A 16268-nucleotide genomic window follows, 5' to 3' on the forward strand; every position below is an offset into this window, starting at 1 on the left:
GGGTTTCAGTGCTTGTGGGAGCTACCTGAAAACCCTAGGGGCGACTCAGACCACTTTCTCCGGGGATTGTCTTCTCTCAGTGCTCTGGCCAGATTCTTGAGGTTCCCAGTCTGATTTCTCACCAACTTCCACTCATCTTTCTGATCAGTTGCCACTTCTGTTTTTTGTGCAGAGAATAACCTAGTACAATTTTCTCAATTATGGAGTTGGGTGGAGGGGAATTTGTATGGCTGTTGCCACACTCTGTCCTGGTGTGGTGTTCTTGTGTCATTGTCATAAAGTACAGATCCTACTTACTCCGCTCTTTTGTGGATGTTAAACCCAAATCTTCTCTAGGGCTTAGTATAATCTCATTATCTTTGTAGATTGTATGCTGGTGCATTAATAAGTTTATGTTCCATAGTCTTTGCATTCTTTTCTGGATGTCCATTTATTGCCATAATTATCAATTCTCTCTGTGGGATTATACTTTTTTTTCATAAAAATCTGATAGATGCTGATTTGGTGGAGCAGGTACTGCTGAGTTGAACAAGTATAGGAATTTGTCCATTTACATGGCCATCAACAATTTGCTGTTTCCCTTGGTTTCTTTGGCATTGGGAGTAGACAAAATTTATTTTTGTAACTTAGTAGGTTTGAAATTTTAATACTTTAGTAACAGGGATTTTTAAGATATAGTATCTTTTTTTTTTTCCTGGGAGAAGCATTGTTAATGAGTTTCAGATTTAAAAATCATCTGCTAGCTTATATGTTTATATACAAGAATTTATATACAAGAGAGAAATTTTGGTGTAACTGGCAATTATTTCTAGTTTACCTTATTCATGAAGTCTTGTGTTTTAAGTAGGTGTTTAATGTGATTAAGTCACTTAGGTGTATGTAAAAATGCAGTTTGGGGGCTTTTCCTGGAGGCACAACAGGTTAGGATGCAACACTGCAACCTAGCCGCAGCTGCTTTAGTGCAAGCTTGATTTCCGGCCTTGGAGGTGACCCACATGGTGCAGCAGACCTCTCCTGTCCTGCCTGCTGCTCCCCTTAGCAGTGTACTTTGTCCATCTGCCTGTTCTGCTCCACACTCTGTCTCTGATGGGCTCTGTCACAGCCCTTGCACCTCTGGCCTATACCCCAGTTCTGTATGCATAAATAAATAAATGTTAAAAAAAAAAAAGAAATTATGTCTCAAAAAGTCTAGCTAGGATACAACTTGAATAGAAAATAAAAATATTTTTAAAAATGCAGTTTTTGAATAGGTAAATGTGTACATGGTACAGGTACTAGACTTCCTCCTTTGTCTGTCCCCTACTTCCCATCCTGCCCTAATCACCCTTGCCACCTTGGGCCATGAGTCTGGCGCATACTAAGAACAGTGTGAATATTTGTAAACAGTATAGATTGCATAAATAAAATTAAAAAAAAAAAGATTTAATTTTCCCATTTGTATGAACTGGTTTGATAGACTCAAGGGTCCCCAAGCCAGGCAGGAATGCAGTTGGAAGAGCTCCAGACCCCTCCCCCACGTGGCCTGGGGGTCAACCCAACTCCTGTACATTCATACTGGGACTGAGATTTGGGTTGGGGAAAGGAACCTAAGGTGAGCAAGTGAAAGCCACCCATGTGGTAACGATGGTTTCTCTTTATGCTTTCAGATGTTTCTCACAGTGTACCTCAGCAACAATGAGCAGCACTTCACAGAAGTTCCAGTGACTCCAGAAACAACCTGCAGAGATGTGGTGGATCTGTGCAAAGAGCCTGGCGAGAATGACTGCCACTTGGCTGAAGTGTGGTGTGGCGCTGGTACGAGACCCAGGCAGCTGTGCTGTATTACACTGTCATTGCAGTTGGTTTATAGATGTGACCCCGTGTGCCCCCCGTGTTTATCCAAAGCAGAATAGATTGTCAATCAGGCGATCGTGTTCTTGACCTAAGTGTTGTGATGTAGAAAGTGGTTTTGCTGTTTTTCTGTAATACAATGAACACACCACAGTAGAAAAAGTGAATTAGGCAGCCAATAAACTAAATGGAAACTGGGGTTTTATGATCAAATGTATGGTGCTCAAAAGCACTTTTTGTATGCTTGCTTAATTCAAGTGTTGAGGCATCCTGATTGTGTTATCTTTTAAGTGTTTGTAGGTTTTTAGGGAACGCTACTCACTATCAAGTGATGAATCACTTGATGACAGAAAACATGGTCATTTTTTAAAGGCTTAAATCAGTCACATGGTAAGAGCCTTTGGAGGTCTAAAATGAGCAGCTTGCTGTTGGTCTCACAGGAGTGTGTAGGTATGGGAGTAAATTTTCCTAATTTTGGTCTTTCTTCTCCACAACCTGGGTGAGCTCTCAGTTTTCTTTCTTCCTCTGCTGGTGCCGATGTCTCAGCCCGAGCTGGATACTGGGGCTCCACCATTCACGATGTCTTGATGTCACTTGAGCTCTCATTCTTACCAGGCAAATGTTCCTGCTCATCTTTGGGCCTTCCCCAGAGTCAGTGTCCTCATGGCTTCTCTGCACCCCTTGAGTTTTACTTCTGTTTCCCTTCACAGAGGAGCTGGGCCAGATCATTGCATATAGAAGTCAAGTGATCATTCTTTCATAAATGAAAATCTGACAGTTTGACTTTCCTGCTTCAACACTTTAGTGGCTTTCTCTTCTATTTATAATGAAACCCATACTTTGGTGACGGCCTATGGATTTGTTGTGGGTTTTTCTTTTGCTGTGATCTGGCACCATTTTCCTCCTTGTCCCCTCCTGCAGCTTTTTTATGTTCCTGAGTCAGCTTAACTGCCTCCCCCACGAGAACCATCGGTTCTAGCGATTCCCACTGCCTCTTGCTCTCCCTCCAGATTTTATCACTGCTGCTGCTTCCAGTCATTTGAACTTAAACTAAAAAGTTACCTTCTTGGAGAAACTTTTCCTGATCTTCCTGCTAACATAGCCATGAAACTGTCTTGTATTCTCTTGACTTAATCCTCTGCGTAACATGTCATGCTGATTTTTTTTTGGCATTTATCAGTTTATTACCTCTTTATTTCTTAGCCCAACACATGCACTAGAATGTCAACTCCCTAAAGAGTGGAGACTTTGCTTACCTTGTTAATTGTTATATCCTCAGCTCAGGGAAAGTGCCAGGTAAATATTTACCAAACGAATAAAGAGCTGCTAGTTCCTTCTGGAAGCTTCCTTGCATTTAGTAAGCTATCTTGCTTTATACTTTACTGAGCTGATTGAAACCATCCGTTATGAATTTCTTCAATATCCTTCCTGTTATCTCAGATTCTCTCTGAATGTGCTATTCTTTTGGATTTCTTTGAGATAGAAGTGTTCTTTTCCTTATCACAACTCAACTGTTTTCCTTGAAATTCTTGATGCCACTTACTCCCTTTCCTCTCGGGCGTCTGGCTTATTTGAGTTTCATACCCCTTATTCAATGATGATGGTATTTAAAGGATATTCTTTCTCCTACTTTTTTCCATTAAAAAATAGATGAATAACATCTGAGCATATTCTTATTTTATACAATAGAACATAATACAGATAGAAGTCTCTTACCTGTGTCCAGCTTGACCACTTGTTGCTATCACTTACACTTTTATCAGATAACTTTTTTTAAAAGATTTTTATCTTATTTTATTTATGCATACTAGAACTAGGGTGTAGGCCAGAAGTGCAAGGAGTGAGAGGATTTACCAGAGACAAAAGTAGGGAGCAGAACAGGTGGATCTACTGAAATACACTGCTGAGGGGAGCAGTGGTGTAGACAGGGGTGATCTGCCCTGCCTGCCATGTGGGTCACTCCCTGGCTGGGGATGGAACTCAATTCACAGTGGCTGGTGACAGCTTGATAGCATTGAGACTTAACCTTTGTGCCACGAGGGAGCCCTTAGCACAACTTTCCAGACTTTTCCTCTGCATCAGAGAAGTAACTCTAATAAACACAGAAATAGTTTTAAGTGTTGATTCTTTTTCTTCTTTGTGTGTATATGTTATCCTATAATATACTGCTTTACTTTATAACATAGCTTGGAGGTCTTCTCAGATTAGTATTAGTATTTTTTATTGTATGTGTAAACTGTAAGTGACCTAACCAGTTCTTTATTCATGAACATTTAAATCAATTCTATTCAGATTTTACAAATGCTGTGGTTAAAAAGTCTTTCATGAGGCTTTTTTATCAACTGCGTGTATGTCTCTAGGGTAGATATTGAGAAGTGAAATTTCTTGTAAAGGTTGATAAATTTAAAAATGTAATATATATTGTCAGATTTCCTCTTTATTATTCCTCTTTATAATACTCATGCCAGTGATTCCTAAAAATAACCCTCATCCACTCTGATACAATAATATTAATATTATTTAATTTGATTAATTTTTATTTTATTAATATTAATATTAATTTGAATATTTATAACTGGTAGCCAAGGTTGCCCATTTTTTCATGTTTCTTGGCCATTTGGGTTTCCATTCAAAAAAGTTGTTTATTCAACTAGCAACAACAAATGTTGGCGAGGATGTGGAGAAAAAGGAACTCTCCTCCACTGCTGGTGGGAATGCAGACGAACACAACCACTATGGAAAAATGTTTGAAGGTTCCTCAAACTGCTAAACATGGAACTTCCATAGGACCCAGCAATTCCACTCCTAGGGATCTACCCAAAAGACACAAAAACACTGATTCAAAAAGATAACCTGCACCCCCATGTTTATTGCTGCTTTATCTACAATAGGAAAGACATGGAAACAGCCCAAATGCCCAAAAGTAGATGACTGGATTAAAAAGATGTGGTACATACACACAATGGAATATTACTCAGCAACCAAAAAAATAAAACACATGCCTTTTGCAGCAACATGGATGGAGCAGGAAAAGATCATATTTAGTGAAATAAGCCAGAAAGAAAAAGAAAAATACCAGATGTTTCACTCATAGCAGGAGTATAACGAGCCAGGCGAGAAAGTAATAATAATGAACAGCTATATACCAGAGACATTTTATGGGGGTAGAGTGGGGAACGGGATCAAAAACAGTGCGGGGAAGGAAATGCACTGGATTATAGTGATGGCACATGGGTGATTTGGTGATGGGAAGCCCATGGGGATTACAACTGAGATGAAAAAATGCACAAAATGATGTGAAAACAAACTATTATATTGTTTGTTTTTTAAAAAAGTTGTTTATTGCCTTCAGTCATGTTTCCTTTGGCTTTTGCCTTTTTCCTCTTGATTTGTAGGGGGAAAAACCCTGTCCTGGATCACAAACTTGTTTGTGTGATTTTAAAAAATACTCTAGGACTGTAAGTGTATTAACCTGCCTTTTTCTTTTCTTTCTTTAAGATTTATTTATTTGTGCACACAAGAACTGAGGTACAGGCCAGAGGTGCAGGAGATGAAAGGCTTCACCAGAGACAGAGTAGGGAGCAGAACAGACAGATCAACTGAAATGCACTACCTAGGGGAAAGCAGGAAAGACAGGAGAGGACTGCCACGCCATGTGGGTCAGCTCCCTGGCCAGGGATCAAACTTGTGCTGCAGTGGCTGTGGGTAGCTTCATAGTGCTGTGCTTTAACCTGTTGTGCCACCAGGGAGGGCCCTCTCCTATTATTTTTCTCTAGCTATAAATTTTAGACTTTTTCTTCCTTTCATTTCCCTCTCTGCATTAATTTTTGTGACCTCTGTGAATTTAGGGAGCTCATATTTTTCTCTCATGGGTAATTGGTTTTCTTTGGTGACTTACTAAACTGTTGGTTTCTTCCTTATTAATATAAAACATCGCTATGTTCTGTCTCATATGAAGTTATGTTTCTATAGCTTAATTACTTTTATTTTTGTTTATGATAAAAGCAAACAATTTTAATTTCTAGAGTTTTACAGTATGTTGAGTGTCAGTAAGGTGAATGCTTATTTTATTGTCCTGTTCTTTTCAAAGATCACTTAACCTATTTTTGTATATTTTCTTTTTCAGCTAAGTTCTATAATTTTCAAGGCCCTATAAACAATCTGTTGGGATTTTGATTGATTGCACTACATTCATAATTAATTGGAAGGTTATTTGTATGGTGTTGTGCTTAAGAATAAGTTTTTGGGTATCAAAATACTGTTTCTTCATTTACTAACTTACTAATTTAAGGCAATATACTTAATTTCTGGAATCATCAAGTATTTTATTGACAGAATTGGGATAATAATTGTACTGTCTCCTAGGACCATGTGAGTCTGGGAAACACTACTTGTGTGGGGTTTAGCTTGGCCTCTGGCATAGGTAGTGTGACCCTCAATATGTAATAGATTTTGTTTCAAACTTCCTCCTCTTTTGCTGCAAATTGTCCAACTTGTCCGAAGTTGAAAAGAAATATGGGTGTTTGGATCTGCTGGAGGGGTAGAAATCTACTCAGAACTTCTTTTTGGGGGAGGGGGAGTCTTGGAATTTTTATGGTTTATAGGAGGGGGAACTTATATTCATTGAATGCTACTGGAAATAGAATCAGAACTGTTCTTTTTGAAACCAAGCAAATTAAGTTCAGGATTAGTTCACAGAATGGGCTGCAAAATGCTCACTTGTCTGCTCCATTTTCTGCCCACATTGTTTATTTAAGGAACTTAGCAACTTTGATTATTGACAAGTGTGTTGAGTTTTCCTAGAATCTTTCAACATTCTTATATTTAAAAATAATTTGATGTTAGTGGAGTTTAATTTTAAGTAGTTGAATGCTCACACTGTTTGGTTTTCTTATGCAGGTTTTTTGAGGGAAACTTAAAATACATTGTTTCTTATAAAGCTCCCGTTTTCCAGGGTATTTAGATATGCTTTTCTTTTTGTCTCTAGAAGTTCTGACAGCTGGCAACCTCAGAGGGAGAGGAGTCAAATAGATATATTTTCAGTGCACTAAATAAGCTTTTGTTTGCAGTCGGACACATCTAATTTTTATTTTTAACACTGTGTAGTAGCCTAGTACAGATTACGCTAAGACTATGGCTATTTAGAAAGTTGATTTTTACCTTTTCACTCGTCTGTTTAGAGACTCAGATAGATGACTGCCTGATGTACTAGATTTCAGCAACTTTGAAACTTGCAGGGGTTATGTGCTCAAAGCTAGCGAGGAGCCCACTGGCTGCACTCAGCTGCCCCAGGAGCACCCTCTGCCCACGCCCCACACAGTGCTGATGCTGACCACATGTGTGCGGAATCTGTGACACTTTGTTTTCTAAGGTTACTTTTAAAAATGGTTTTTTTAAAAAAAGATTTATTTATTTATACATACAAAACTAGGTACAGACCAGAGGTACAGGGGTGGTCAGAGGATCCACCAGAGACAAAGTAGAGAGCAGAACAGGCATGCTGACAAAGCACACTGCTGAGGGGAACAGTGGGAAGTTCAGGAGAGGTCTGCAGAGCCATGTAGGTCACCTCCGGCTGAGGATCGAACTCACACAGAAGTGGCTCTGGCCAGCTTACAGTGCTGTGTCCTAACCCATTCCACTACCAGGGAGGGCCGTTTTCTAAGGTTACTGAGGTTTAAGCATCTCCTACATTTATAACATATAAGTGGTGGGAAGGCGAGTAGTCAGTGATACCTTTGTGTTTTGCTGGCAAATAACGTGATTTCTGTTTTTTTAGAACGTCCAGTTGCTGATAATGAGCGGATGTTTGATGCTCTGCAAAGATTTGGAAGTCAGAGGAATGAAGTTCGCTTCTTCCTTCGTCATGAACGTCCACCTGGCAGGGACATGGGTAGGTAGCTTTCCGTGAGTCAGAACAAAGATTTGAAGTTTGCCTTTGTAGTTGGAGAAGGGGGAATGGATTCGGGAGCCAGGTAATTTCAGGGGTGTGTGCGAGGGAAGAAAATGGAAACAGTGATGAAAGATGGCTGTTTTAAGACTTAATTGGGGGCACAGATGACTAAGGGTATGGATTTATTTTGTTTAATTTGAAGGTGGGAGACATTTGATGGTAATTTTTAATGTGGGTGGGAGGGAGTTGGCAGAAAGAATAGGGCTCTGAAAAACAAGGGAGGAAATACTTGATGGCAAGACCCTACGAAGTGCTCCCACAGCCCTGGTGAAAAGATTCCAAGAGGCCCAGGAGGCTTCTTCCCTCCTAACAGTGAGGGACACAACTGTTGCAGATAAAGATAAAGGTGTGTGCTCTATGGGAACAAGTTGGAGAATTTCTCATCTGAAAGCAATTGTTTTCTGTGAGGTAGGGATATAAAGTTATCTGAAAGTGATAATGGCTGTGAGTCAGCACGGAAAGGCACCAGCTGGGGAAGCTGGATTGCTGGGCCTGGAGGTCAGTTAGGATTAGAGACCATGAAACCATGTGTGGTTTTCTGTGGCCCAGAGGGTTATATTAAAAAAAAAAAAAAGGTTAACTTGACCCAAGTTTTGCTATACCAACTAAATAGAAGGTCGGTGGGATGGGAGAATACAGTACTGGCAAGATGATATCTAAGCTGGGTGGGGAAGAAGGGAAGATAATAGGGACCTGGCGAGAAGAGTAGACGCCTGTAGGAGGCCACAGGCTACAGGTTAAAGAACAGGCACAGTGAGAGGAAATGACGGTAAGGAAATAGAACGTTTGGATTAAAGATTTCAGAAATAGAGCACTTCTAGATTATGTCATCCTGGGTGGGATGATGAAATGAGCCTGAGTTAAAGTGAAGAAGAGACACAACAGAAACAAGGGGTTAGCTTTGAATGGAGAATGAAGTTGTAGTTGGTGGAGAGAACTAGGAAGTCAAGTGTTCACACCTGCAGTGAATGAGAGTTGTGATTGGAATTTATTTATTTGCATGTAGGAACTAGGATAGAAGATAGAGATGAGGGGGTAAGAGGATTCACTAGAGACAGAGAGGGGAATAGAACAAGCAGAATGATGTAGTGCTTTGCTGAGGGGAGCAACAGGAGGGTCAGGAGAGGTCTGTCACACCATGTTGGTTGGCTCCCTGGCTGGGGAATCACACTCAGGCCTTCAGGTAATGGCCTGAGGCTTAACTCAGGGAGGCCCCTGTAATTGGAATTTATAGATGACAGTAAGGAAAGGGTGGAAGGTAACACATGGAGATGGAGCTTTTCAGACGTGGCCTGAAAGCTGCACTGGACATTGAGGCCACAACCATCACTGTGATCCTACAGGTCTTGTAGAATTTAGGAGAATAAGGACCTTCAAATCCAAGATTGTGAGGAAGTCCAGTTGTCAGTGGAAGCCACTGGTTGCAGCAGGATTGCCAGGCAGTTCTAAAAATGTTGGAATTTTTAAAATGGAAAGTTAAGGCTTTGTGACTTTGGCATATAATTCTTGGAAGATTGTAGGCCACAGAAGTTAATTATTGGATTTTATAAAACCTCCATTTTACTGCTTCAATACAAAGATGTAGATGGGGCCTCCTTGGTGGCACAAGAGGGTAAGTTGCAGCACTACGAAGCTTATATGCAGCCACAGCAGCAGGAGTTCAATCCCTGGCCAGGGAGGTGACCCACATGGCACAGCAGACCTCTCTTGTCTCCCTGCTGTCCATCTGCCTGTTCTGTTCTCCTCTCTGTCTCTGGTGAATCCTCTCACGCTTCCCTCTCCCCCCCCCCCGTAACAGGGGTTCTTGTATGCATAAATAAACAAATCTTTAAAAAATATATGGCCCTCCCTGGTGGCGCAGCGGGTTAAAGCGCAGCACTGAGAATCTGAAGCCACTTCCGCATGAGTTCGATTCCCGCCTGCCGCCTGCCCCGGAGGAGACCACATGGCGAGCCAGACCTCTCCTGGCCCGCCCACTGCTTCCCTCAGCAGTGTACTTCGTCAATCTGCCTGTTCTGCTCCCCACTCTGTCTCTGGTGAAGCCTCTCACCGCCCCTGAGCCTCTGGCCTGTACCCCAGTTCTGTATGAATAAATAAATAAATCTTTAAAAAAAAAAATATATGTATATGGTACCCAGCAATTAGAAAATTACGAAATTTAGAGGGTGTGGGGCCCTAGAATTGACTTCTTCCACTGGCTTCTTTCACTCTACAGGTGAGAAGTGCTACACGGGGGTTAAGTGACTTGTTAGAGGCCGCACCCCTGGAGGCAGGGCCAGCAGTGGAACTTGAATCCCCTCAGCTAGGCTGGCATCCCTGTCTTCTAGTGTCACTGGTATCTCTGTAATTTTACTTGAAATAAACACCTGTTTTTTCTCATATGCTTTCTTGTAGCTGGTGTTTGTTGCATGTTTTTTAAAACCATGTTCTTTATTTACATTAATTGCTGCCTACATCCTCTTCTAATAAATGAGTCGAATTTTACCTCATCATCTGCCAGTTTTAGTATCTTCTGCTGTAGTGCTGGGTAAATTATTAAATAGTTTCTCAGTAGTACAATATGCAGTTTCAGTGTATCTGTAATGTGAGAAATATAACCTCAAGATAAAGGAACTGTTTTCAAATTGTTGCAAAACAATAGTGCCACACAGTGTTTAAATTAGGCTAAAACAGGATTGTTTTCAGTGTCCTAAGAGGGTATTAGGTTTTCTAGGGTAGACTTGGAGTTACAGATTAGGAGACTGTTGCCATATTCTTTCTCCATATAACCAGGATCTGTAACCAATGATGTATATGAAAATTATTTTGAAAAGCTTTGCTTTTTTTTTTAAAGATTTATTTATTTATGCATACAGACCTGGGGTACAGGCCAGAGGTGCAGGGGCAGCGAGAGGCTTCACCAGAGACAGAGAGGGGAGCAGAACAGGCAGATTGACTGTTGGATAATCTTTGTCCCTGAGCATGGATTATTGGGGGGGCAGAACAGGCAGGGTCTCAAGGTGCGAGCGGTGTCGGCGAGCGGAGATTGCTAGGAAAAGGGGAGTGGGCGCCAGGAAGACACGGCAATCGGAGTTGGGTGCAAGTCTTCACGCACTTCCGTCTCATAGCTTGTGTCAGTCAACAAAGTACACTGCTGAGGGGAGCAGCAGGTGGGTCAGGAGAGGCCTGCCATGCCATGTGGATCACCTCCGGGGTGGGGATCGAACTCATGGTGAAGTGGCTTTAGCTTCTTAGTGCTGTGCTTTAACCCACTGTGCCACCACGGTGAGCCTTACTTTTTTTTTTTTAAAGATTTATTTGTTCATGCAAGAACTGGGGGTGTGTTTGTATGTGGAGGAGGGTGAGAGGGTTCACCAGTGACAGAGTGGGGAGAACAGGCAGATGTCCTGAAACTACTGAGGGGGCAGCAGGTGAGACAGGAGAGGTCTGCTAAGGCCTTTTGGGTCAGTTCCGTGGCTGGGGATCTGACTCAGGCTGTAGTGGCTGGCGATAGCTTGATAAGGCTGAGACTTTAACCCCTGTGCCACCAGAAAGGCCCAATTATTTTTTTATTCTAATTTTGTAACTGAACACATTTGGGAGAAACAATGCTTTTTCTTTGAGGCAGCAAAGAAAGCAAGTATTCTTAAATGATAGTTTTACCCCCCCCATACAGAATATGTTGTGACAGATTACTGGAGCTATTTTGTCAAGAGTTTTGAACATTATTTTACAAGTAAAGCTAATAGCCACATGGTACCTGGCTCTGAGTATAAGATACATTTATTTATTGGATTGGAAATTTCTTCTAAGCCTCAAGGAAGGTACAATAGACAGCTTGACTCAAAATAAATATAAGTAATATTTCTTGGGAGGCAATTGAAATAATTTCCCTTATTTCTCAAAAGTGCAGGCATACGCATGATTTTCTGGACTTAGGCATCCCCTGTGTTGGTGTAGCACCGCTTCGTGACGCACTCTGTTGGAATGGGAGACTCATATTTTCTTTCATAACTAAGAAAATTGAAATATTTTACCTAAAGAGGGAAGCACTTGATATTATTTATGTTACCATAAATTGTTCTCAATAAATCATATATTCAAAACACTACTTTTGTTTTCAGCTGCTTTCTTTACATAAGTTATTACAAGTTATCTGTAAGTTACAGGTACTATAATGAGCACAGGGATCACTTGATTAAATTTTCAGTTACTTAGTGAATATACTGCTGATTTCACTAATGAGTAACTAAAAAGAATTAGCAGGAGAAACTATAGCCAAATGGTGTGAATCACTTATAATCAGGAATATTTATTTTTTAATTTTTTCCTCCTTTCTTGGGGGAAAGTTAGCATGTGACATTTCTTAGTGTTTCACTTCACTGTTCCAAATAATTTTCCAAAACAGACTGTAACTCCATTGCTATTAAAAAATCTTTAAGTATATTTTCAGCTCAGTATAAAAAAGCAATAATAACAGAACTCAGATAGGAATTTATAGTTATCTGTCAACTGTAGTGTTAATGCATATTTTTTGAATTTTATGCTTAGTGAGTGGACCAAGGCCTCAGGATCCAAGTTTAAAAAGAAATGGTGTAAAAGTTCCTGGTGAACATCGGAGAAAGGAGAATGGAGTAAGTGATTGTTTTTCTCATGTTGACTGCACTGCGGTGGTATTTTAACTCTCTAGCCCTTCTTTAAAAGGCTACTTTAGATTTAGTTCATAGAAACTACTAATTGTGATCATCTCTACATGGCTGAAGGTAAATGCTGTTTATTCTGCAAATTTGGAACAAAATAAATGCTGAACAGGGATTTTGGTTGTTCTAATCACTTTCAGAAAAAAGAAAAACTACACATTAATGCTCTTGCCATTGCTTGTAAATTTTAGCAAGTATCTTTGGATTACCAGGATAGCTTTGCTCACAAGTATCCTTGCTCCAGTACAGTAAATTTGTTAAGAGACTCTGATTTAGCTAATGTACAGTATTGTTCCCCATTCTTCCTGTTTTCTGTTCTTCAATCTTAGTGTGATTTTGCAATGAGGAAAAGCAGGTATAAAGGTCGCAGAATGATCTTAGCTATTCACAGGATTTGAATGTGTTGTATTTTTCCTCCTTCATGGGTTTTTTTTTAAACAGCTCTTTGAAGTGTAATTGACATGATAATTACACCTATTTAATTACAAAATTTGAGAGATTTTGACATGTATACACTTGTGAAACCATCTCCATAATGAAGGTAATGAAAATACACCTCACCACTAAAAGTTTCATTATCTTCTTATAATCCTTCCCTTCTTGCCATATCCCTCATCCTCCAGAAATGCCTGGCAGGTTCACCTTCTGCCTCTATAAGTTAGTTGTGTTTTCTAGAGTCATATAACTGGAATCACGTAGTACATACTATTTTTTTTTTTTTGCCTGAATTAGCCTAAATATTTTAAAATTTATCCATTTTGTTGTAATATCAAGTTAATTCCTTTTTATTGTTGATAGGTACTTCCTTGTCAGGATATACTACGATTTGTTTTTCTGCTAATCTCTCGATGGGCATTTGAATTGTTTCTAGTTTTTGATTATCTCATATCAAGTTACTGTGAATGTCTGAGTAGAAATCTTTGAATATGTTTTAATTTGTCTTGAGTAAAATACTCAGGATTAGAATGACTGTGGCTTATGGTATGATCTTTTCTTAAGGGATTGTATTATTTTATATTCCCACCAGAGGATCCCAGTTTTCCCACATTGTTTCAGCATTTGGTGTAGTCTTTTTAATTTTGTCTGTCGAGGGTGTCTAGTGGTGTTGCACTGTGGTTTAGTTTTTAATTTTTATTGTTTTTTAATATTTTAGTTTTTAATGCATACAAAAACTGGGGTACAGGCCAGAGGTGTGGAGGGGGAGGCAGGAGCGGTGAGAGGATTCACCTGGGACAGAGTTGGGAGCAGAAAGGGCAGATCTACCGAAATACACTGCCGAGGGAGGCAGGGGCGGGCCTGCAGAGGTCTGCTGCGCCATGTGGGTCAGCTCCCTGTCCAGGGTCAGCTCCCTGCTGCATTGGCTATGGATAGCTTCATAGTGCTGCACTTTAACCCGTTGTGCCACCAGGGAGGGCCCTGCACTGTGATTTCAATTTGTATTTATCCAGTGGCTAATTATGTTAGGGCTCTTTTCACATACCCATTTGCTGTTGAGTCATCTTTGCTGAAATATTTGCTCAGTTCTTTTGCTCATTTATAATCAGACTATTTGCTTTCTATTTATTGAATTTGAGAGTTCTTTTATTAAATATTATTTACAAGTATGTTTTCCCAGTCTAACAATTTTAATGATTTGTATGCTGGATCACTTTAGATGTTTTGTAGCTTTAAACTTTACATTTAAGGGCTCTCCCTGGTGGCACAGCAGGTTAAAGCAAATCAGTATGAAGCTATTGACAGCCATTGCAGCACAAGTTCAATCCCTGGTCAGAGAGGTGACCCACATGGCACAGCAGACCTCTTCTGACCTGCCTGATGCTCCCCTCGGCAGTGTATTTCAGTAGATCTACCTGTTCTTCTCCGCACTCTGTCTCTGGTGTATTCTCTCACCTTCCACATCTCTGTCCTATAGCCCAGTCCTTTTATGCATAAATAAATAAATCTTTTAAAAAAAACTTAAGTTTCTGAGCCCTTTTGAGTTAACATTTGCGTGTGTGTGAGAAGGTTCACGGGATTTTTTTGTACACGGACATTCATTACACAAGTCGTATGGGCTATCTTCTCCCCATTACTAATTTCTCCCTACTCCGCTGCCTTTGCACCTTTTATCTGAAATCAGTTGTCCCACAGAAGTATGAGTCTGTCTTTGTGCTGCGGTCTGCTCATTGATCTGTTTATCTGTGTTGACGTCAGTACTACACTGGAGCATTTCTTGTGTTGAGGTCATACAGCATTAAGTTTCCAGCTTTATTCTTTTCAGAGTTGTTTTTGCTGTTCTAGATCCTGTGTGTTTTTGCTGTTCTAGCTCCTGTGTGCTTCTGTGGGACTTTAGAATTTGCTTGTCACTTTATATGTAGAGTCTTCTGGGATTTGATTGGGATTCTGTTGAATCCCAGTCAGGAAAGAATGGCCACCTTGACTAATATTTTTTTTTTTACTTGATGAACACCACGGTCTGTCTTCATTCGAGTAGGCCTTCTTCCTCATAGCAGTGTTTTAAGGCTTCTAGTGTATTAAACATTTTCTGCTAACTCTACTTATGTGTACCTAATATTTTCTTTGATATCAACACGGAATTTTTTTCTTGTATATTAACATTATTTTTGGAGATAGCATGGATTTACACATTATACGCAGTACAGAAGCTTAGCTTAGGCTCATACCTCCGCAGACTCCTCAGGTGCATCTTCTCACCACACCACCACCACGCACTCATAGTCCCCACCATATAGTCCACTGTGCCCTCCTTGAAATAGCATCTTTTTTTCTCCTCTAAATCTGGAATTTATAGGAGTACAATTGGTTTTTTGTATATTGATCTTTTATCCTGCAGTCTAGCTAAATAATTTACTGGTTCTGGTAGCTTTTTGATTGTTTCCTTAAAATTTTCTACATAGATGACCACATTGTCTATGAGTAAAGACGGTTTAACTTCCCCTTTTCCAATGCTGTTTCTTTCTTTTTCTGTTGCACTAACTATAGAACTTCTAAGGTAATGTTGAATAGATGTTTTGAGAATGAATTTCCTTGCTTTGTTCTTGGGATGACTCAGTATAGCTTGAATTTCTTAATACTAGTTTCATATTTTTAAAGAGTATTTGGATGACTCTCGTCTGGGTTTGTGGCCAGTGCCTTCAGTATCTTATAACACTCAAATGCTACTTTTCAGACACAGGTTAACTGTAGAACAGGTATTTCTAAATTACTTGACTTGTGCGGAAACTAACTTAAAATTTACAACTTAAAGTGTGTATATTTGTATGTTTCACATCTTAAGAAGTCAGTGTGGTGGGAATGAATATAAAATTTAATGGTCTCTTTAATGTTATGGGAGAAAATGACAGAATAATCTCAGCACATTTGGTTCAGGTGGAGCTTTTGTAAATTGACCTTTGAGGGAGGACTGACTATGATGCTTTTGTAGTGACATCGATTGTTTGTGTTTTTTTTTGTAGGTTAGTAGTCCTAGGATGGATCTTACTCTTGCTGAACTTCAGGAAATGGCATCTCGCCAACAGCAACAGATTGAGACCCAGCAACAAATGTTGGCTACTAAGGTAGTGCCTTGTGTCAAAGGTCTAACAGGCCATTACTGTTAAAAGTGTGGAAGATCATTTATAGTCTGTCTCTAATGTTGAATCAGTTACCTCACACATATAAGCATCTGTGGCGCTTTCTGCTTTTTTTTTTTTTAAGATTTATTCATACAGAATTAGGGTATAGGCCAGAGATGTGGAGGGTGAGAGGATTCACCAGGAACAGAGTGGGGAGCAGAACAGGCAGATCTACGAAGTACACTGCTGAGG

General features: G+C 40.0%; 1 protein-coding gene across 3 annotated transcripts in view; it reads left to right on the plus strand.

The window, feature by feature from the left end:
* The first annotated feature begins 1646 nt into the window (after positions 1-1646).
* The window catches only part of TP53BP2 (tumor protein p53 binding protein 2), a 38676-nt gene continuing 24054 nt past the window's right edge, over positions 1647-16268 (plus strand). For 2 of the 3 annotated variants that reach the window (XM_012731413.1, XM_012731412.1), the window contains exons 1-4: positions 1725-1794; positions 7610-7723; positions 12314-12396; positions 15918-16019. In XM_012731413.1, the coding sequence (XP_012586867.1) occupies positions 7636-7723; positions 12314-12396; positions 15918-16019 (273 nt within the window). In that variant the 5' untranslated portion in view covers positions 1725-1794; positions 7610-7635. Of the gene's footprint in view, positions 1795-7609; positions 7724-12313; positions 12397-15917; positions 16020-16268 lie in introns of all 3 variants that reach the window. The other variant, XM_004691330.2, reaches the window with a different exon arrangement.

Source organism: Condylura cristata, unplaced genomic scaffold (genome assembly GCF_000260355.1).
Source record: "Condylura cristata isolate star-nosed mole 26May11 unplaced genomic scaffold, ConCri1.0 scaffold00030, whole genome shotgun sequence".
Classification (NCBI taxonomy): Eukaryota; Metazoa; Chordata; class Mammalia; order Eulipotyphla; family Talpidae; genus Condylura; species Condylura cristata.